Source organism: Somniosus microcephalus, chromosome 1 (assembly GCF_052327205.1).
Source record: "Somniosus microcephalus isolate GS21.2 chromosome 1, FLI_Smic_1.0, whole genome shotgun sequence".
NCBI classification, from domain to species: Eukaryota; Metazoa; Chordata; class Chondrichthyes; order Squaliformes; family Somniosidae; genus Somniosus; species Somniosus microcephalus.
This window is the reverse complement of record NC_140987.1, coordinates 390,349,180-390,372,743: the sequence shown is the minus strand read 5'-3', so window position 1 is coordinate 390,372,743 and position 23,564 is coordinate 390,349,180. Positions and strand designations below refer to the sequence as shown.

Genomic DNA, 23,564 nt, shown 5'->3' with positions numbered 1-23,564 from the left:
TATCCACTTTTAAACCCTCTAAAACCGCTAGTACCTCCTCCCTCTCAATACTAATTTGTTCAAGTATATCACAATCCCCCTGCCTGATTTCTATGCCTACATCGTTCTTCTCCATAGTGAACACAGATGCAAAATATTCATTTAAAACCTCACCTACATCTTCCGGCTCTACACACAGATTGCCACTTTGGTCCCAAATGGGCGCTACTCTTTCCCTGGTTATCCTCTTGCCCTTAATATACTTATAAACCACCTTGGGATTTTCCTTTATTTTGTCCGCCAGTGTTTTTTCATGCCCCCTCTTCGCTCTCCTAATTTATTTTTTAAGTATCCCCCTGCACATTCTATACTCCTCTAGGGCTTCCACTGTTTTTAGTCCTTTGTATCTGCCAAAAGCCTCCCTTTTCTTCCTAATCCATTCTTGTATATCCCTTGACATCCAGGGTTCCCTGGACTTGTTGGTCCCACCCTTGACCTTTACGGGAACATGTTGGCGCTGTATTCTCTCTATTTCCTTTCTGAATGACTCCCACTGCTCTGATGTGGATTTTCCTACAAGTAGATGATCCTAGTTCACTTTGGCCAGATCCTGCCTTATCATATTAAAATCGGCCTTCCCCCAATTTAGAACCTTTATTTCCGGTCCATCTTTGTCCTTTTCCTTGACTACCTTAAATCTCACCAAATTATGGTTACTGTCACCAAAATGCTCTCCTACTGTCACTTGTACCACTTGCCCGGCTACATTCCCTAGAATTAGGTCCAGTACTGCCCCCTCTCTTGTAGGACTTTCTACATGCTGGCTCAAAAAGCCATCCTGGATGCACTTTAAGAATTCCGCACCCTCTAAGCCTTTCACACGCTGACTATCCCAGTTAATATTGGGGAAGTTGAAATCCCCTACTATTATTACCCTATTATTTCTACACTTCTCTGAGATTTGCCTACATATCTGTTCCTCTATCTCCCCCTGACTGTTTGGGGGCCTATAGTACACTCCCAGCAAAGTGCTTGCCCCCTTTTTGTTTTTAAGTTCTACCCATATGGCCTCATTAGAGGAACCTGCTAAGATATCATCCCTCCTTACTGCAGTAATTGACTCCTTGATTAATATTGCGACACCCCCTCCTCTTTTACACCCCCCTCTGTGTCGCATGAAGATTCTATACCCCGGAATATTGAGCTGCCAGTCCTGCCCCTCCCTCAACCATGTCTCTGTGATAGCAACAATATCATACTCCCATGTGTTCATCAACACCTTCAATTCATCTGCCTTACTCGCAAGACTCCTTGCATTAAAATAAATGTCATCCAGCCTTGCCATACTCCCTTGTGCTGTTACATATTTGCCCTGCCTTCCAGACGGACTTGTTTTTTCCTCTATATTTGGCTGTGCATCACTCCCTACTATTGCTCCACTCCATATCCCATCCCCCTGGCAGTAAGTGTTTACTGGCAGCGTTCCCGGCAGCTGGAAAATGGCTAGCACCGATGGATCTGCCACCAGCTGGCGGAAGAGAGCCTGCCGCCATCTTTTCGCCATTTTATGGTGGTAGCGACCGGCGCTAATGCTTCCAATTTCTCCCCCACAGAAACTAAGACCAGTTATAAGACAGCATGGAAGTTTCATAGAGGAGATGGCACTCACTGGTTGTATATGCAGTCAGCTGTGGCTCAGTTGGTAGCACACTTGCTTCTGGGTCAGAAGGTTGTGGGTTCAAGTCCCACTCCAGAGACTTAAGCACATAAATCTAGGCTGACACTCTGAGTGAGTGCTGCACTGTCGGAGATGCTGTCTTTCGGATGAGATGTTAAACTGAGGCCCTGTCTGTTCTCACAGGTGAATGTAAAAGATCCCATGGTACTATTTCGAAGAGCAGGGGAGTTATCCCTGGTGTCTTGGCCAATATTTATTCTATTTCATTAAATATATTCAAAAAGGAGTTTTCTTAAGGCTCAAGGGATATGGAGAGAAGGCAGGGTACTGAATTTGGATGATCAGCCATGATCTCATTGAATGGCGGAGCAGGCTCGAGGGGCCGAATGGCCTACTCCTGCTCCTATCTTCTATGTTTCTATGTAACTCCAATGAGCTGCATCACAGAATACCACATTACATATAATTCTTTTTCTACATATAAATAAAAACTTCCATTGTCATAGGAGGAGGAAGAAAGGAATCTTGTATGGATACTGTTTATCAGAACTTTACTCCATGCACCTTGTTCTGATGAATAAATGCCCGATTTAATTGTGATCTCACTCAAAATACTTACTCACTTTGTACCTAAAAGCAATTTCCCTTCACTGTAAAAGTCTTTCATTACTTTCATTCATTCAGCACGGAGCAGCATAGGAATTTTGTCAGATTGCAGCCTTTTGGGTCTGCCCATTTTCCCTAAGAATTATTATTTTTAAAAGTGAGAGTTAACAGGTCTGAACATTTCTTAGTAGTTATTGGCAGCTACTTATAATCAAGAAGAAACTGCTCTTCTAATTCCTATACTGCCTTTAAATCTGCATTATTTTGACTGTATACATTCAAAAGAGAAATTTAGAGAGGTCCTCTGTTCATCCAATTGATGCTGACAGTCCTATAAAGAAACAGGTCACCAAGAAAGTTTGAATAATATTCCCACGTAAAATATTTTGATAGCAGAGAAGGACTGATCATTTTAACCTACTCTTTGACAAAACAATTCATGGGAAGGGGATGCTTCAATGAGGGGAATAAACAATTCAGAAGTAGGGTAATTAAATACAAAAATGAAAAACCTGGTCTTTCATTTCACACAAGGTCACTATTTGTCTTTTGTGATAGGGCATTATTACATTATATTACATTCTGACAACACTTTTTGAAGACTCTGGGCTGGATTTTCATTGGGCCATTGAGGCGGGATTGGAGGCGTGTGGGGGGTTAAAATTGCAAAACCTGGCGGGCGGGCCCAACCCCGCCTCCAAGCAATTTTCAAAAAATCCCGTCTCCGTCCTGCCTCCAAGAGGTGGGATAGGCCGTTAAGGCCCTTAACAAGCACTAAATTGCCTCTAACGCCATTTTGATAGGCCTTTGTGATTTTAGCCCTTTTCCCATGTGAAGCATGCCTGTTCTGAAGCACGACGGTGAAACCTGGTGGGAGCACAATTGGATTGCTGACTATCAGCTACAGCTCAACCATTAAATAGGAGATTTGATCAGCCATCATTTGCAGGTGGCAGGACTTTGTTGTCTCAGGTCTGGGGGAACTTTTAGAAGGCATAACCACAGCTGTGGAAGTTTGGAGCCTGACACCCATCTCCAGTGTGACCACCTGGGAAACCCTTCTCGCCACCTTGACTGAGCGCTTCCTCAACTGAGGCATATACCAGAAGCATGGGAGCCATTTATTTCCTTCCCTTCTGGACATTAGATGAGGACGAAGACCAGCCACGGCACCAGCAGAACCATGAATAACAGCAGCATGAACAACAGCAGCAGCACCAACAGGAGCGCCAAGCTGCTGCTCACCCACCTGAAGCTGCACAGGCCAGAAGGGGCCAGCGCATGGAAGCCTGTCGGTGCAGGAGATACCCCCCAAACAGGGTCTACAGACACAGGGTCAGCTATCTCAACATGTCTGAGCAGCAGTGCCAAAGGCGGCTCTGACTTCGTAAGAGGTAGTGGGTGATATCTGCACAATGCTGCAACAAGACCTGCAGCCCAGAGGACCAGGTGGACAACCCTTACCAAAGTCACCACCGCACTCCACTTTTTTGCCTCAGGCTCATTCCAGGGATCAGCAGCAGACATCAGCAGCATCTCCCAGGCGCCCCCCACACACTAGCATCACGCAGGTAACCAATGGCCTCTTTGCCATCGCGCACAATCACATCCATTTCACCAAGGATCAAGCAAGTGTCACGGCGTGTGCGGTTGGATTAGCTAATCTGGCAGGCTTTCCAAGGGTGCAGGGCGTCGTTGACTGCACACGTGGCCCATAAAGCACCCCATCGCAATCCAGGTATTTTTGTCAACCGCAAGGGCTTCCACTCCCTTAACGTTCAGCTGGTGTGTGACCACAAGAAGGAAATTTTGCATGTTTGTGCCAAGTACCCTGGCAGTTGCCATGACTCCTTCGTACTGCGCCAGTCTAGTGTGCCTCCGCTATTCAGTCCGCCAGACCAACTTAACAGATGGCTACTTGGAGACAAGGACTATCCCCTGAAGACGTGGCTAATGACGCCGTTGAGGAGCCCATCCAACGAAGCTCAGGAGAGCTACAACTCCAGCCACATGTCCACCAGAGCTAATAATTGAGCAAACCATCGGTTTGCTGAAGATGCGCTTCAGATGCCTGGATAGATCAGGTGGAGCCCTACACTACTCAGCAGCCAGAGTCTCCAGAATTGTCGTAGTTTGCTGTGCACTTCACAACATGGCACAGCGTCGTGGCTTGCAGATTCCTGAGGACCAAGTGGCTCGTCACATATCCTCCTCAGATGAGGAGGAGAGCGAAAACGAACATCTTGCAGTGGCCCATCAACCAGCGGCAGCAGTACGCGAGAACATTGCTGCCCGGGATGCAAGGAACGCACTCATCTTGGCCAGATTTGCTTAGCCTAGCGAATCAAGCACTTTTGCCTCACAGCTTCTTACCTGAGCATCGACAATGGCCAAGAACCAACGGATTCCTAGCAATTTGACCACCATACTGACAAATGCAAGTAATCCTAAGCCCTCAATGTGGAAGTCCCATTCGCGAAATGACACACGCCACAATTACAGCAGTAGCCATCAGATTTTTTATTTACAGTAATCATCTGATGGCTTTTTAAAATAAAACATCAAATTTCACCCAACTGACTACACTTGTGACTATTTGTGCAGTATCTTTCGCTTACGCGTGCTCCTACGTGGTGCTTCCCCTGTGGCTTCAGCAGACGTGGAGGCCCCTTGCTCACTTTCTTGCTGCTCCTGTCTCGACACTTTTGGCGGGCGTCCTCTGGGGTTGCGAACCTGTGAGGGCTCGTCAACAGTCTGCTGCTGCTCCTGCGGCTGTGCAGGGGTTGAGACGCCGATCTCAGTTGGGTGTGGACTCTGGTGGGGCTCTGACCGAGGGCTCTGCAGTGGCATGGAAGTGTGAGTGCTTGGAGAGGAGCCCCCACTCCCTTGATATCTGCCACCAACTTCCCTCTCATGTGTCAGGTCCCCCTCAGTGCTTGCAAGTGGCTTGAGAGCACCTTGCTGCACATCAGGGGGGCCATGGGGACCCGTATTTGCACTTGCAGTGCTACTCAGAAGGACTTCCATGAAGGTCTGGTTTCTCTGTTCAATAGATGACCATATCTCTGGAGGAGCGGTCATTCTATTCAGAACACTCAACATGTTTTCTGCACTTTGGCAACTTATCACCTCCATGGAGGTTGCCATCCTTTCCATGGTGATGCGTTCACATGCCAATGACTCCACAAAGGCTCTGCTCATGTTCGCAATGGACTCCTCCATTCGCTCCACACTCGCAGCGACCCTGGAGACAAAACCTGCCAGAGACTCCTGCATCTGTTCCTGGAGTTCCAGCACCGCTGATCTTATGGATGGACCCAGAGGCAGAGGCGAGCTGGCAGAGTCCTGCGCCCTCCAACTAGGACTCTCCACTGCTGTACCTGTCTCCACAATCTGCTGATGCTCACTTGTGAGCTGTGATACACCAGGTGATAACACTACTTTATCTCGCGATGATCCCACCGAGGTGTGAGTGTCTGCGCTGGTGCTGGGTGCGCTGAATTCTGCTGACGCTGCACCCTCAGAAGTTGCAGCTTCCTCTGAGGAGTCTGGAAGCTCAGGCTCTTCCTCCTGGCTAGTGGGGATGGGTGCTTGCGATGGTCCTGTAGGGGAGGAAAGGAAAGAGTCAGAGATGTGATGCCAAGGTTACATGCACATTGCATATGATCATAAGTCCATCTGTTAGAGCTTCAGAATCATTATCAGCGACTCATGCAATGTCAATGAGGGAGATGGAAAATTATTCTGTCACCAGCTTGCTGTGATGCACCCATCTGTCTGTCCCCCACTTGCGCATCGTCCTCCACTCCCATGATCTCCAGGACCGCCTCCTCCCAGGGGGTGAGCTGGGCTACTGAGGGTGGCCCTCCTCCTGTCCTCACTCTTCCCCTTTTATCGTGAGCTCTCTTTTCCTGCAATGAGGGAGACAAGTGGAGTTTGAGTGAGAATGAAGGAGTGGGTGTAGAGAATCCATAGCATAGATGCTTAGAAGGAGACAAAGATGGAGTGAGGTTGCTAGACCAAGGGCCCTCTCTGTGTGTTGTAAGTTGTAATTGCATCACAGTGATAGGGAGTGTAAGGGCTGCATAGTCGAATAGTTAGGTGAATGTGACCATACAGAGAGAGGGAATGGGTAAGGGTGCATGGATGTCAGTGTCAAGTGGGATGTGGAGGAAGAGATTGCTAAAACTGAGTGCTGGTGAGGAGAGGCAATGGGGATCAGATTGAGGGTGATGGGAAATTCATACTCACTTTTCCAGTGCGCAGGTCATGAAAGCTCTTCCTACACTGAAGCCAGGTTCTGCGGGTTACTGACAAAGAGTTGACCGCCTCTGCCACCTGGATCCACACAGCCTTGGCTTGCTGGGGAGGCTTCTTCCTCCCTGAAGAATGGAAGAGCACCTCTTTACGTGCCCTTGCTCCCTCTACTAAAACCTTCAGGGTAACGTCATCGAAGCAGGGTGCAGACCTAGGTCTCTGGCTGGCCATTCTTCCTGCAGGTGCCAAAGGCCAAAAGGTTGGCAGTCTGCAGAAGAAACAAGGCTTGTTGCAGACCTTAAATGCAGCAGCAATGATGACATCATCGGAGGCGACTTTCAGACTGGAAAAACTCATTGGCCATGGGTTCCCACACGTTGGAACTCAATTGGCCAATTAAGTTAAAATCACATCATTCTCCCACATCGATTTAGAATCGGGTGGCTAACACGAAATGCGGATTACACGACCTCAGCCCGCCCCAGTATCAAAATCCAGCCCTCTAAGGCACTTGAGTCAATAATTTATGGCTGCAGTGGGAAGAAGGGGAATATAGACATATACACAAATACAGACATACCAAGTAACGTTCAAATTACCAAGTCACTTAGTCATTACCACCCCACCCACCTTTAACCTGACAGAGCTTACTTACCACAAGAAAAATGACTTCCTCTAAAAGTTTTTGTTGGTTACAATCAATGACTTGTAACTGATAATTGCTTTGGTGAATATGATCCATCTGTTCTTTAACACTCTGCAGCAGTTCTTCATAGGTTTGAAGGGTCTCCTCAATGCTTTTCACTTCAATGAGACCCACATCAATCAGCGCCATCATTTCAGTTACTTGCTTCTCAGACACAATGATTGATCGTATGTTTGCCTGAAGGAGAATCACAATGCAATCACTTGTACTTACAACAACTTGTATTTATATAGCACCTTTAACACAGTAAAACATCCCAGGGTGCTTCACAGGCGTATTATAAGACAAAAAATTTGAGCTACACAAATATAATGTGTACTGTGACTGGAAACTATATATACACACACATATATTCCATTAAAAAATGGTGAATTATTCTTTGTTCCATGAATTATACTTTTTAGTGATAAAACAGAAGAAAGTGTTGTGTGTTGTACTGAAAAGCAGAAATTAATTCACATGCCTTCTCTAGTGCATAGTGAATAATTGCTGATGTTTAGTTGCAGCATTAAATTCTTTTTCTCTTCTTGAACATATTCAATGATCAAGGTTCAGATTTTAAAATCAAATAAAATGAAATTGCTAGAAATTCACAGGAACTATTAAAATAGGTCATCTGAGTTCACATTCAACAGCTCTCTAGTTTTAATGGTGCTTCAAGTTGAGACGATTTAAAAAACATATCTACATGATATATATTGAGAGACAAGGGGCTTAATTTTAACTCAGCTGTCAGGCGGGCTTTGAGGCGTGTGGGGGGTTAAAATCGCAAAACCTGGGGGTCGGGACCCCCCCGCGCCTGGTTCCCGACACCTAGCCATTTTAACCCAGGTGTGTCTGATGGTCCCAAATCAGTCCCGCCTCCAACAGGCGGGACTGCTCTTTATGGCCCTTAAACAGCACTCATTGGCCTTTATAATCCCATTTTAACAGGCCCTTGCCTGTTTAACCCTTTTCCCACGTAAAACACGCCTGGTGGGGATCACGCCTGTGAGCACTATTGGCTTGCTGACTATCAGCTGCAGGTCAACCATTAAAGAGGAGATTTGATCAGTCATCATTTGCAGGTGGCAGGACTCTGTGGTCTCAGGCCTGGGGCAACTTTTACCAGGCCTAACCACACCTGTGGAAGGTTGGAGCCTCACAATACAATACAAATCGCTTTATTGGCATGATAAGGTACATCTTATGTTGCCAAAGCATCAAAATACATTTATGGTTGAGCACATAAACGCGGTTCCCTTCATACAGTGTATAAACAGGTATATCCCTGAGTTTATAAATATATTTTCGCCTTGTTTATATATACTCTTGTCTTAGTTTACTGGTTGTCCCTCTGTTCATGGCAAGCTGTAACATAGTGTGCCGCCAGTGTTACACAGCTTCTCTCCTCCCCCAGTAGGAATGGGAGTTTTTGGTTGTCAGTCAGATTTCTGAATTCAGGGCATATTTGTGAGAATTTTTGATAGAAATTCTCTCTGATGCCCTGATATTTTCCACAGGCTGTGAGGAAGTGCATCTCTGTCTCAACTACTCCCTGACTGCAGTGAGAGCATATCCTGTCTTCTCTTGGCAGCCTGGTCTGCCTGTGTCTGCCTTTTTCGATCGCTAGGCTATGTTCGCTAAGTCTGTACCTTGTCAAGGTTCTTCTCAGTTTGTTATCCTTTACCATGGTCAGGTAATCAGCTATGTTGTATTGTCTGTTTAGGGCCAAGTAGCAATTGAGTTTGCTTTGGGTTTTTGTTGTTTCTGCCCAATATGACAGATATTTTTCCTTTTGCTTAGCGACGATTGTGTTGGGTCGAATTCTTTGTGTTACCCTGTCACTGTCCTGGGGCTGGTTATTGTTAGTATTGTTATTAGTTACTTTATTGAGTCCCAGGACTAGTTGACTGAGGGTATTCTTCTTTATGGTCAGCTCTTGGCATTTCAGGGCGTCGTAGTGATAGCATTGGGGGTTGCTCATTTGTAGGTGATTCCAAAATTTGGTGGCTCTTTTTTGGATAGTGATTATTAATGGGTATTGGCCTAGTTCCGCCCTGCATGCGTTGTTTACTGTTTTCCTTTGAGTCCGGAGGATACTTTTACAGAATTCCGCATGTAGGATCTCAATTGGGTGTTTGTCCCATTTTGCAAAATCTTGTTGTGTTAGTGGTCCCCAGACCTCACTGCCATAGAGTGCAATTGGTTCAATTACTGATTTGAAAATTTTGAGCCAAATGCTAATTGGGATTTCTATTTGGATTGATTTTTTGATGGCATAGAAAGCCCTTCTTGCTTTCTCTTTCAGTTCATTCACAGCCAGTTTGAAGTTTCCCGTAGAACTGATTTTTAAGCCCAAGTATGTGTAGTGAGTGGTTTGTTCAATTTTGGTTGTTCCTACTGTGAAATTTATTGTGGGTCCATGTTGTTTGGATCTTTGCTGGAACACAAGGACTTTGGTTTTTTGGGGATTTATTGTCAGGGCCCAAGTCTGGCAGTACGACTCCAGCAGGTCCAGGTTCTGCTGTAGACCCTCCTTAGTTGGTGACAGCAGAACCAAGTCGTCGGAATAGAGGAGGAATTTAACCTTGGATTCATATAGGGTGAGGCCGGGTGCTGTAGATTGTTCAAGTAGTTTTGCCAATCCATTAATGTAAATATTAAAGAGTGTCGGTGAGATTGGCGAGCCCTGCGTCACCCCCCGCCCCTGTGGGAAGTATTTTGTTTGTTTGTCTCCAATTTTAACTGCACATTTATTGTTTGTATACATTGATTTAATTACATCATATGTTTTACCTCCTACCCCGCTTTCGATAAGTTTCAGGAATAAACCGTCATGCCAGATGGAGTCGAAAGCCTTCTGGAAATCTACAAAGCATGCGTAGATTTTGCTTTTGTTATGGTGAACGTGTTTGTCAATTAGGGTCTGTAGGGTGAAGATATGATCGGATGTTCTATAGTTTGGCAGGAATCCAATTTGGCTTTTACTCAAGACATTGTGCTCTTCAAGGAAGTTTCACACACTTCTCCAGTGTGACCTCCTGCAAAACCCCTCTCGCCACCCTCACTCAGCGCTTCCTCATCTGAGGCATCTACCAGAAGCATGGGAGGCCTTTTTTTCCTTCCCTTCTTGGCATTAGAGGACCTCCAGCCCCATTCACGAAATGACACACGCCAGAACTGCAGCAGTTGCCATCAGAATTTTTATGCAAAATAAACTGATTGCATTTTTACAAAATACACATTTCACCCAAGTGACTACCCTTGTGACTATTTGTGCATTATTTTCCTCTTACGCGTGCTCCTACGTAGTGGTTCCCCTGTGGCTTCAGCAGATGTGGAGGCCCCTTGCTCACTTTCCTGCTGCTCCTGTCTCGACACCTTTGGCGGGCGTCCTCTGGGGTGGCGAGCCTGTGAGGGCTCGTCAGCAGTCTGCTGCTCCTGCGGCTGTGCAGGAGTTGAGACGTCTATCTCCGTTGGGTGTGGACTCCGGCGGGGCTCTGTCCGAGGGCTCTGCAGTGGCATGGAAGTGTGAGCGCTTGGAGAGGAGCCCCCACTTCCTTGAGGTCTGCCACAACCTCCCTCTCATGGGTCAGGTCCCCCTCAGTGCCTGCAAGTGGCTTGAGAGCACCTTGCTGCACATCAGGGGGGCCATGGGGACCCGTCTCTGCAATGGCAGTCCTACTCAGAAGGACTTCCATGAAGGTCTGGTTTCTCTGTTCAATAGATGCCCATCGCTCCTCAAGAGATGTCATTCTATTCTGAACATTCACCATGTTTTCCATATCCTGGCAACTAACCTCCTCCATGGCCGTAGCCCTCCTCTCCTCTACCGTAGCGCTCCTCTCCTCTACCGTAGCCACCCTCTCCTCCACGGAGGCAGCAATCATTTCCACATAGGTAGCCATCCTTTCCGTGTTGATGCGTTCATGCGCCACTGACTCCACAAAGGCTCTGCTCATGTTCGCTATGGACTCCTCCATTCGCAGCGACCCTGGAGACAAAACTTGCCAGAGACTCCTGCATCTGTGCATGGAGTTGCATCACCTCTGATCTTATGGATGGACCCAGAGGCAGAGGGTCGACATGCAGCTGAGCCGAGCTGGCAGAGTCCTGCGCCCTCCGACGAGGACTCTCCACTGCTGTCCCTGTCTCCACAATCTGCTGATGCTCACTTGTGAGCTGTGATACACCAGGTGACAACTCTACTGTATGTCCCGAAGGACCCACCGAGGTGTGAGTGTCTGCGCTGGTGCTGGGTGCGCTTATTTCTGCTGATGCTGCGCCCTCAGAGGTTGCAGATTCCTCTGAGGAGTCTGGCTTCTCAGGCTCTTCCTCCTGCACAGTGGGGACGGGGGCTCTCGATGGTCCTGTGGGGGAGTCAAGGAAAAAGTTAGAGATGTGATGCCAAGGTTACATGCACATTGCATTTTGCAGATGATCATAAGTCCATATGATGTAGCTTCAGAATCATTATCAGCGACTCATACAATGCCAATGAGAGAGATGGAAAACTATTCTGTCACCAGCTTGCGGGGATGCACCTGTCTGTCCTTCCCCAACTTCCGCATCTCTGTCAGCCCCGACAATCTCCAGGACGGCTTCCTCCCAGGGGGTGAACTGGGCTAATGAGGGCGGCCCTCCTCCTGTCCTGGTTCGCTCTCTCCTGTTGTGAGCTCTCTTTTCCTGCAATGAGGGAGACAAGTGGAGGTTGAGTGAGAATGAAGAAGTGAGTGCAGAGATTGCATAGCATAGATACTTAGAAGGAGACAAAGATTGAGTGAGGTTGCAAGACCAAGGGCCCGCCCTGTGTGTTGTCAGTTGTGTTCAAAGCATCAGAGTGAGAGGGAGTGTGAGGGCTGCATGGTGGAATAGTTACATGAACGTGAGCATCGAGAGAGAGGGAATAGGTAAGGGTGCATGGATGTGAGTGTCAAGTGGGACGTGGAGGAAGAGATTGCTAAAGCTGAGTGCTGGTGAGGAAAGGAAATGGGGATCAGATTGAGGGTGATGGAAACTTCATACAGTACTTACTTTTCCAGTGCGATGAAGGTCATGGAATCTTTTCCTGCACTGCATCCAGGTGCGCCGTGTGAGCCCCAAGTTGACTTCACCAGCCACCTGTAGCCACACAGCCTTGGTCTGACTGGGAGGCCTCTTCCTCCCTGAAGAAGGGAACAGGACCTCCCTGTGGGCCCTAGCACCATCCAGCAATGCCTGGAGTGAAGCCTCATCAAATTTGGGGGCAGCTCTTGCCCTCCCGCTGGCTTCTGCTCCTGCAGGCTCCTGTGCCATCCTAATGGTAAAGTTTGGAAGCCTGCAGAAGATGCAAGGCTTGCTGTGGACCTTAAAAGCAGCAGCAATGATGACGTCATATTCTGCGACTTTCTGACTGGAAATACTCAATTGCCAAGGCTTCCCACACGTTGGAAATCAATTGGCCAATTGAGTTAAAATTGCATCAATCTCACAGACCCATTTGGATTCGTGTGGGAAACACTAAATTCGGTGAACCTGACAATTCCCCGCACCTGAGTTAAAATCGACCCCAAGAGATGGATTATATATAAATCATTTTTTTATATGAAAGAGTTAAATTAACTACTTTGCGACAGTACATAGCTAATTTTCTATTCTATATCTAGTCCATTCTGGTCTTGCTCCTTCACTGACAACAAATGCTTCAAAAGCAAATGTGTGCAAATATTTTCTATGCAATACAGTAATGCCAAAATATTTAACATTGCAAGTTTCTGTACTGGGTATTCTGCCTTCTACCTTAGCTAACATTGCTAACTAGATACAATAAACTGAGGCTGGTGGTTGAATTCTGAATGTCAAATCTACAGTCTTGACTACAAGTAGAAGTCTGAAACTGCCTTCAAAATTACTAGTTGTGAAACATTTTCATAACACGGGATTTGATATATTTTATTTTTTGTATAATGCTGTTCTTTCCCTTCCACGCAAGAATCAGCAGTATTAGGCCATTTAGATACTTACAGGTCTTCAGTAACTAAAGTACTAGAACAGTCTGTATTGTAGAAGCACCTAATGTAAAAACTGCAGCTCTTTAGGGATGAAGTCTATTTTTGTAATACCGTCACTGTACCTGTACTAAAATGAATTCAATTTATAGTAGACCACCCAAAAATTCAATTTTTAAAAAATTAATTCACAGGATTTGGACATCGCTGGATATTGTCCATCCAATAATTGCCCTTGAGAAGGTGGTGGTGAACTGCCATTCTGAACCGCTGCAGTCCGTGTACTCCCACAAGTGCTGTTAGGTAGGGAGTTCCAGGATTTTGACCCAGCGGTAATGAAGGAACAGTGATATATTTCCAACTCAGGATAGTGTGTGACTTGGAAGGGCACTTGGGGGTGGGGGTGTTCCCATATCAACATTCTTAATTCAGAAATATACAACATTCTAATTGTAACAATGTACAGGAAACTTTCGTTTAACTGGAGGTTAAAAGTCCGGAAAGCTCTATCTACCGGCAAAATTCAGGAGCCGTTTTCTATAAGTTTTTTAACTTCTCGTTGCTTTTTTTTTTCCCCAGTCAGGCTCTGCAAGGTCTGTAGCTAAGCAACAGCTTCAGCTAGAGACGCTTGCAGCTGCAGCCGACTGTTTTGAAGCTGTTGCTAAGCAACAGGGTTTGTTGATTCACACGGAGCTGAAAAGCTCTGTATGTTTTAACATTAGCACTGGTTTATACGGCAGTTTTGATCTAACGGCACCAGCTCGGTCCCGTCAGTGCCGGATACCAGAAAGTTTCCTGTATTTTGTCTTCCTAAGGTTACAAAGCATGTTCAGTTAACACAAGAGGGTAATCTTATTCTTTCAGGAATGAGGTTTCTTTCTATGCAATTTTCTGTACCTACATTTAAACTTAATTACATGGCACTTTAAACCCATCCTAAGTACCAACACAATCATGCCAAAATTAACACAGCTACATGTCTGTGCATAGTTGGGTTATTAATTAGTCCTGCCTTTAGCACATTATGCAGTCATTCTATATTACATTAACCTACAATTTACTGCTGGTAATATTAGTGGATAAATGGTTAATATGTTCGGATCATATTTTCTGTCCACTGTGTTAGTGGGGGGTCATATCTCATTTAAAATAAAATAAGTTAATGCTTGCTTTAAAATAGCAAACTGAGGAATGTCATACAAAGCAATTAAACATTTGTTCATTAATATCAGCAACTAATTTCCAGGATCATATGTCCACATCTTACTTTTGACCATGTATTGTAGAATTATTGAAAGTAGTAGTTATTTGTGAGTGTTTTGTGCACCAAGTAACAAAGTGTACACAAGGTTCATCCATTTGTTTATATTAAATGGCATCCACTAAAACAATACTGCTCTACTTCACCTATATTACACAGAACATGAAAATTAAATTTCATTTAGCAAGTCTGTAAACAAAAGTCATTCAATCAAAACAGTCAAGTAGTAATTCAATTACTAAACTACACAAAGGCACAATCTATTTATTAATAAATAAAACTGTGTCCATTCCTTTTTGGAGATCTAATGGTTTCAGAAAACCAAATGACCATTGAATCGGAGTGGAACATTTAGCAACTACATTTGTGATTTTGGACGACAAGTTTTTTTTTAATTACCTCATCTAAAACGTGGAGATCTTTGCTCATTTTTTCTGCAAAAGCTTCTGAATTGGAAATAGACTGATCAAACTGTTCCATTAATTTCTCAATGTCAAATGCCTCTTTTGATGTCAGTTCTTGATAAACACCGATCTCTTCTTCCTCCTCCTCTTCAATTGGCTCACTTGCTCGCTGTTCCACTGGAGGACGTAGGCTTTCTGGAATGCAATAATAATTTTATTTCTTCCCATTATGTTATGGAGCCAAAAATGTTATCATTCAAACCCAATCTTATTACTTGATGCAAATCCACACTGTAAATCTTAACTGAACAGATTGGAAATGTGCAGGTGAAACCGAAAAGCAAAAGCTCACCAATGGAAAATCAAAGACTAAAACAATAAAAATAGCTGAGTGGGTTATAGGATTATAACTCATGATTACTGTAATCTGCTAGAGCTTCATTTGAGCACTTAAGCTCAAATTTGGCTGCCCTCAAAAGTTTGTCACCATCCTCCGTCTGCTTCACGACGACATGCAAGCCGTGATCCTGACCAACGGTTCCACCACAGACCCAATTCATGTACGGACCGGGGTCAAGCAAGGCTGTGTCATCTCACCAACGCTCTTCTCGATCTTACTTGCTGCAATGCTCCATCTCACCCTCAGTAAGCTCCCTGCTGGAGTGGAGCTAATTTACAGAACAAATGGGAAACTGTTCAACCTCCGTCGCCTCCAGTCCAGATCCAAGGTCGTCCCTTCCTCTGTCGTCGAATTACAGTATGCAGACGACGCTCGTGTCTGCGCACACTCGGAGGTCGAACTCCAAACCATCGTTAACACCTTCACCGAAGCATACGAGAGCATGGGCCTTACACTAAACATCCGTAAGACAAAGGTCCTCTACCAACCTGCCCCTGCCACACAGTACTGCCCCCCGATTATCAAAATCCATGACAAGGCCTTGGACAATGTGGACCACTTTCCATACCTCGGGAGCCTACTGTCAAAAAGGGCAGACGTCGATGACGAAGCCCAACACCACCTTCAGTGTGCCAGTGCAGCCTTCGGTCACCTGAGGAAGAGAGTGTTTGAAGACCAGGACCTCAAACCCAGCACCAAGTTCATGGTCTACAGAGCAGTAGTAATACCCGCCCTCCTGTATGCCTCAGAGACATGGACCATGTACAGCAGGCACCTCAAAGCACTGGAGAGGTACCACCAACGCTGCCTCCGCAAGATCCTGCAAATCCATTGGCAGGATAGGCGCACCAACGTCAGTGTTCTCGCTCAGGCCAACATCCCCAGCATCGAAGCGTTGACCATGCTCATTCAGCTCCGATGGACGGGTCACATCGTCCGCATGCCCGGTACGAGACTCCCAAAACAAGCGCTCTACTCGGAGTTCCGACTCAGCAAGAGAGCCCTAGGTGGGCAGAGGAAACACTTCAAGGACACCCTCAAAGCCTCCTTGAAAAAGTGCAACATCCCCACTGACACCTGGGAATCCCTGGCCCAAGACCGTACAAAGTGGAGGAGAAGCATCCGGGAAGGCGCTGAATACCTCGAGCCTCTTCACCGGGAGCAAGCGGAAGCCAAGCGCAAACAGCGGAAGGAGCGCATGTCAACCCAAGCACCCCACCCACCCGCCCCTTCGACCAACGTCTGCCCCACCTGTGACAGAGACTATAGGTCCCGCATTGGACTCATCAGTCACCTGAGAACTCATTTTTAATGTGGAAGCAAGTCATCTTCGGTTCTGAGGGACTGCCTAAGAAGACGACATTCATTGTTTTGAACGACATCAAAACTAATGATTACAGGGAAAGAAGGAATATGTATTTACATAATGCCTTTCATGTCCTTAGAACATCCTAAAGCGCTTCACCGCCAATGAAGTACATTTAAAGCTAATCATTGTTGTAATGCAGGCAAAGAGCCTTATGAACATACCTTATCCATTTCTTTATTCATTCATTATATGAAAATATGAGTAGAGTATTCAATGCCCTGGTTACTATACAAACAGTACAACAGGTTTTAATTTACAGACTGCAATACAAATCTGACAGTGAGTGCAGCAAACATCCTGGGGAATAAAGCTGGAAGAATCCCCTTTAGCTCGTTCTCTCCACAAAATGTGAATTCTAGTTTACATAAGTTTTAACAAATATGCAGCTACCCGGGTCAATTATTTGACCAAATGAATAAAGTCTGTTTATTATGCATTGATTGGACAAATGAAACAATCTTTATAAGGTTTGTAAATTATTTCTGCTTGTTGTGCTCTGGCTCCCTTGTCCCCAACATGATTACAGTTCCTTGGTCTGTTTAAATGCTCACAACTCATTCTTGTGTAGACCCATTGTCCTTCCCCTTCAATAAGTGCCACACTTCACAACATCACACTTCTGTTGGTCAAAAATTAGTGATTGGTAATTTAACAAATGTTAGTACTTATTTCAACCAAACAAATATCGAGGCCGGAATTTTGCCTACCTGGGCGGGTCCGGTGCAGGCGGGGTCCGTGACGGGTCACGACCCCGCTGCTGGCTCCATCCCGCTGTTGAAAATGAACTTACCTTAATGGGGCCTATTAAACCAGCTCAGCACATTACCCGACCCAATGAGATGGAGTGAGTCTGGTGACGTCATTCATGACGCGTTTTCAGCCGGGATCTTTAAAGGGACCAGGGCCACATTACATTTGTAGTTTAATCTAACATAGTGCAGTCGGTGCACTACAGTATTGGAGTGCTGCAAACACTGACAATGACTGCACAGAGGCTGCATCCAGGTTCTCCAATGACTCCCTCCATATGCTTACGGAGGGAGTCAGTGCACGCAGGAAGGCCCTCTTCTTTTCCGATGGGTGGAAGATAACTCCCCAGGAGACCAACACCGACTGGTTGCAGATTGCAGAGGACGTCACAAGCAGGGATGTGTTCAGGAGGACCTGGGTGCAGTGCTACAAACATTTCAATGATCTCATTAGATCAGGAAACGTTAGTACAAAGCCACACTCAGCTGCATCCTGTTGTGCCTCTCATCACATCCCCATCACTCTGCCTTCCCTCCCCTACTCCTGCACATCCTTACTCACACCAACATACCTTGCACATCCACCCATCCCTCTCTCTCTAGCTACATTATCACATCCCCATCTCATTAGCCACTCTTCACACTCACCCTCATCCTAGTACAATCATACCAACTAACAACACACAAGGGGTAGGCACTTGGGTGTTTTATCCAATGTTTATGTAAAGTTTCTGTTAATGTACTGTCAAACATAAAAATCTTTATTTTCAACACTTTCCGATCTTGGACAGATTTGTGTGCACCTTTGAAAGTGACTTAGTGAGTTGCAGTGAATGATGAGAGATAACGGTACCCCCAGCAATGGTGATGAGTGTGAAAGGAATGGCTTGGGCATTGTAGGGATGCTTTATGGTGTTGGTGTGGGATGGTGCCAACCTGGCGCATCATGCAGTAGTCAGGATGTACAGCGTAAAGTTAACCAAATCTGGTCATGATGAGGCCATCCCTCGCCTCCTGGGCAGCAATGTGCTTGGGTGTGCATCATCAGGTGATTGCGGAGAAGGTTGGTGTTGTTGTTGGTGCTCATCGTGGTCGGATTCTGAGGACCAAGGTGAGACAGTATAAATGGCACTCATGTTGATGGAATAGATGGCAGGTGAAGTACAGATGACAGAAGCATTCTGTTAATGGTGAGAGAGTTCTTCCAATGAGGAGACACAGGATGGAGACTTTGCTGGAAACACTCACAGCCTGCAGAATCTGTGCTGGAAATGGACTGAGCAACAGCCGGAGGAAAGTGATCATCTGTCAGGTGGGAGCTTTTACTGTACATTTAATGCTGTCAAATAATCAGCTGGAGCAATGGCCACAGAACTCCCGCCTCATATTGACAGAGGTGGTTCACGAGCTGTGTGAATCCTGTGGCCATGAAGGGAAATTTAAAAAGTGAAAAAAGGCTCTTAAGTGCCTGTAAACGACCTGATAATGATTTCAATTGGGTCGCCCGCTGCTGCAGGTCGGCTTTGCGATGACAGACGTGCCTGGGGGAAAGGCACATGGCCGGGATGGCAACGGGATCCTGACCCGCTGTCAAAAATAACAACTTTCCCACCCGACCCGCCACCAATCGTGCCCGCTTCCACCCCGGAAAATTCCGGACTGAGTGTGTGATGGATTAAATTTGTGACAGGAACAGTATTATGGGGAGAGTATGGCCTGCAGTCCTTGGCAGCTTCCTACAATCCCTCATGGTCACTCTTGCTTCCCATCCACCTGCTGCTCATTGCCATTGCATCTCCTCACTAACCTTTCCTCCTTTCTCTTCGAATTATCCAATTAACTACCCATTTAATTTTGAGAAACCAGTTCAAGGAAAGTATGGTAATAGAGACCGGGATGGTGAGCAAGTAAAGCCAGGCAACAGAAAGCCCAGGTGAATGAGGGAGTGAAGATGGAGACAGCTGGAGGCCAGAACATTCTATGGCATCATATGAGCCAGCACCTTTTATGAACAGGAAGGGGTACTGTCAATATGCAGCTGGCATGTGACCATTGTCTACGAATTATGCAAGTGTGTGCACGGTACCCTTAGCAGCCATAATGCGTTCATCCTGTGTCAGTCCAACATCTCTGCACATTTTGACCAAGAGCAGCAAGTCCAAGGATGGCTATTAAGGGACAAGGCCTACCCATTATGACCATTGCGGATGACACCGGTCTGGCAGCCACAAACACCAGTACAATGATAGCTGTGGAAGGACATTAATCGATTGGTGTGTTGAAACAGCATTTCAGGTGCCAGGATAAATGTGGGGGTTTCCTTCAATACTGACCCCATCGTGACTTCTGTATTGTGGTCGTCTGCTGCATCCTTCATAACCTCGTCTTGTAACCTCTCAAGACGCTGATCACCATTTACCACCTGCCATTGAAAGCTGGAAGCTCATTGTAACGCTTGCAACAGACAAACTGCACAGTTAGACTGTTATAATTTTAATGCCTTCTCAGACTGGAATTACAGAATAATTTCAATACAGTGTTACCCCATCATGATCTTCTTAAGCATTCTCCTTCATGACTTTCATGCACCATGAGAAAGGGCAACATGGGTCACTCCTATTGAGCCACTGCCACTCCCATAGGCCTACAGGACCACATTCCTATTGATCTGCAGGAAAGCAGACCGTAGGAGATCAGCAACGCGTTGAAATTCCAAATCAATGTGTTCCACCAGCATTTTGAAGCTAGTGATGCTGAGGAGGCTAGCGACTGAATGATGCCAGTCTGAGCTTTCATCCAAGTTCCCCGAGCTGATGACAGACTCCTGTAGAGATCCTGGCTGCAGGGTAAAGAGAGATGACCAACACTCCATGAAAGACTGCAGACTGCATGCGCCACTGGCCAGAATGCCGCAGCCTCCATAGTCTCAGACATGTTGCGGTAACTCCTAGGCAAGCAGTCTAATACCGCCAACAACTGCTGGTGCTGGGCCTCTGAGGTCTGCAACTTGATCCTCCATAACAGAGCTAGGACCCAGGCTTGCCCTCAGGCAAACGATGTCCTGGGTTTCCCTTTCAACTGCCTCTGCTTCTGCTCCTAAATGCTGTGCAAATCCCATTGTGCTACCGCACTATCTATTCCAACTGGTGTGCCGATCTCTGAACTGGTGCTTTGAAGAGGCAGTGTTTGATCAGGAGGGATCCCTCCTTCCAAGGCTACTGCTTGATCTGCCGAAGGATGAGGAGAACCAAGAGAAGGGACAATGGCTACTATGGAGGTAACAGTTAACAAAGCAGTGGATGACTGCCAGTGCTGGACAGCACCAAAGTGCAACACAGTCTACATGCAGGATAGTGAGAGGAATGAGAGATTGTTGTAATAAAAGCAGACACCCTGCTGTGGGTTTGCGCCAGCGTCGCCATCTCTGATGCTTCTGGCTATTCTTTGCCCCAAGATCTGCATTGCATCTCCCTCCCTGCAGCCAGTTCAGGTTTTCACCCCTTCTCCCTCTTGTTGTGGGTGACCAATGGAGCAATGGGTGGCCTCTAAAGAGGAGATAGTTCAGGCACAGTCTAGGTACATCCTTACAAGGGAGGGCAACCAAAGCCAGAGCTCCCTAGACGACGAAGGAGTTAGAGAGTAGGATGAAGCGGAAAAAGGGGGAGTATTACAGATGTTAGCTTGAGAATCAGGCTGAATATAAAAAGTACAGAGAAATGAAAAAGGAAATAAGAGGGGCAAAGAGACAATACGAGAATAGATTGGCAGCTAACATAAAAGGGAATCTAAAGGTCTTCTATCAGCATATTAACAGTAAAAGAATCATAGGCCGGAATTTTCCGGGGTGTCAGCGGGCGGGATCGGTGGTGGGTTGGGTGGGAAAGTTTTTTTTAACCCACTGTCAACTTGCCGCAATGCGCCTTTCCCAATGTCTGGTCTGTCAGCGCTGAGCAGACCCGACAAGCAACAGCGGGCGACCCAATTAAACTAATTGTAATGTACTTACCAGACCTTTGACGGGCTTTTTGTTAACATTACTTTTTACTTTTAAATTCATGGCCACGGGAACCACGTAGTTCGGTGACCACATCTGTCAACCTGAGGCGGGGGTTCAGTGGCCATTGCTCCAGCTGATTATTTGACAGCTTCAAATGTACAGTAAAAGCTCCCACCGGACAGAGACTACTTTCCTCGGCCACAAGCTGTTCCTCACTGCATTTCCACAACAGATTCAGCATGCTGGAAGTCTTCCCACAAATCTCCATCCAGTCTCACCTCATTACCTCTCTCACCATCGACAGATCGCTTCCGTCATCTGAACTTCACCTGCCATCTATTCCATCAGCATGGGTGCTGTTTATACGGCCTCACATTGGTCCTCAGAATCGGACCACGATGAGCCCCAACATCAACATTCTCTGCAATCACAGGACAGAGGGCATCCCGAGCACATGGCTGCCCAGGAGGCCAGGGAAGGCCTCATTATGACAAGATTTAGTTAACTTTACGCTGTACACCCTGGCTGCCACATGATGCACCAGTTTGGCAGCGCACCACACCAACACCATAAAGCATTCCTACAATGACTAAGCCATTCCTTTCACATTCATCACCATTGCGGGGGCTACAGTTATGTCTCACCATTCACTGCAACTCACTAAGCCACTTCCAAAGCTGCACACAAATCTGTCCAAGAGCACGAAGTGTTGAAAATAAAGATATCAATGTCTGACAGTACATTTAAAAAAACTTTACATAAACATTGGATAAAACATCCAAGTGCGACCCTTGTGTGTTGTTAGTTGGTATGATTGCAGTAGGATGAGGTAAGTGTGAATGGTGGCTAGTGAGATGGGGATGTGATAATGTCAATGGGTAGAGGTGCAAGGTAAGTTGGTATGAGTAAGGATGGGCAGGAGTAGGGTAGGGAAGGCAGAGCGATGGGGATGTGATGAGAGGAACAGCAGGATGAGGTTGAGTGTGGCTTTGTACTAACGTTTCGTGATCTAATTAGATAATTGAAACGGTTGCGGCACTGCACCCAGGTCCTCCTGATGACATCTCCGCTTGTGCCGTCCTGTGCAATGTTCAACCAGGCTGTTTAGGTCTCCTGGGGAGGTGTCATCCGCCCATCGGACCTCCCAGCATGCTCTGGCTCTCTCCATAAGCATATGGAGGGAGTCATTGGAGAACCTGGATGCAGCCCACTGCTGCTGTGCATTGTCAGTGTTTGCAGCACTCCAATGTTGTAGAACACTGACAGCACAAATGTCAAAAGAAAGTTGGCCAAGGTCCCTTTAAGGAAATCGGCTGATGACGCGTCATGAATGATGCCACCAGACCAGCTTCCTCTAATTGGACCTGGAAATGTGCTGGGTGGGCTTAACAAGCCCTATCGATATAAATTAATTTTAGGCAGTGGGATGGAGCCAGCAGCGGGGTCGCGACCCGCCACTGACATTGCCCGCCCCGGATCCACCGAGGTGAGCAAAATCCCGGCCACAGAATGGTTACAGCAGAGAAGGAGACCATTCGGCCTGTCGAGCCCATGCCAGCTCTCTGAAGGAGCACTTCAGCTAGCCCCTCTCCCCCGTCCTTTCCCCGTAGCCCTGCAAATTTTTTTCCTTCAGGTACTTATCCAATTCACTTTTGAAAGCCATGACGGAATCGGCCTCCACCACCCTTTCAGGTAGTGCATTCCAGATCCTAACCACTCGCTGAGTAAAAAAGTTTTTCCTCATGTTGCCTTTGGTTCTTCTGCCAATCACCTTAAATCTGTGTCATCTAGTTCTCGACCCTTCTGCCAATGGGAAGTTTCTCTCTATCCAGACCCCTCATAATTTTGAGCACCTCTATCAAATCTCCTCTCAATCTTCTCTGCTCTAAGGAGAACAACCCCAGCGTCTCCAGTCTATCCACGAAACTGAAGTCCCTTATCCTTGGAACCATTCTTGTAAATCTTTTCTGCACCCTCTCTAAGGCCTTCACATCCTTCCTAACGTGCGGTGCCCAGAATTGGACACAATACTCCAGTTGAGGCCGAACCACTGTTTTATAAAGGTTCATCATAACTTCCTTGCTTTTGTACAGGGCTAGAAATTCGGTATCGTCCCGATTGAGGCGCTAAAATGAAAAAAGTTGAAGAATTAGCACCAAGCGCTAATCATTGTCGACTCCCGCAAAATT

At 46.4% G+C, this 23,564-nt stretch overlaps 1 protein-coding gene across 2 annotated transcripts in view; it reads right to left on the bottom strand.

The window, feature by feature from the left end:
* LOC147125086 (exocyst complex component 1-like) overlaps positions 1 to 23,564 on the bottom strand; it is a 189,892-nt gene that overhangs the window by 102,509 nt on the left and 63,819 nt on the right. For both annotated transcript variants that reach the window (XM_085997193.1, XM_085997183.1), the window contains 2 exons: positions 14,856 to 15,055; positions 7,176 to 7,403 (listed from right to left, as the gene is read on the bottom strand). In XM_085997193.1, coding sequence (XP_085853319.1) covers positions 7,176 to 7,403; positions 14,856 to 15,055 — 428 coding nt within the window. The remainder of the gene's footprint in view (positions 1 to 7,175; positions 7,404 to 14,855; positions 15,056 to 23,564) is intronic.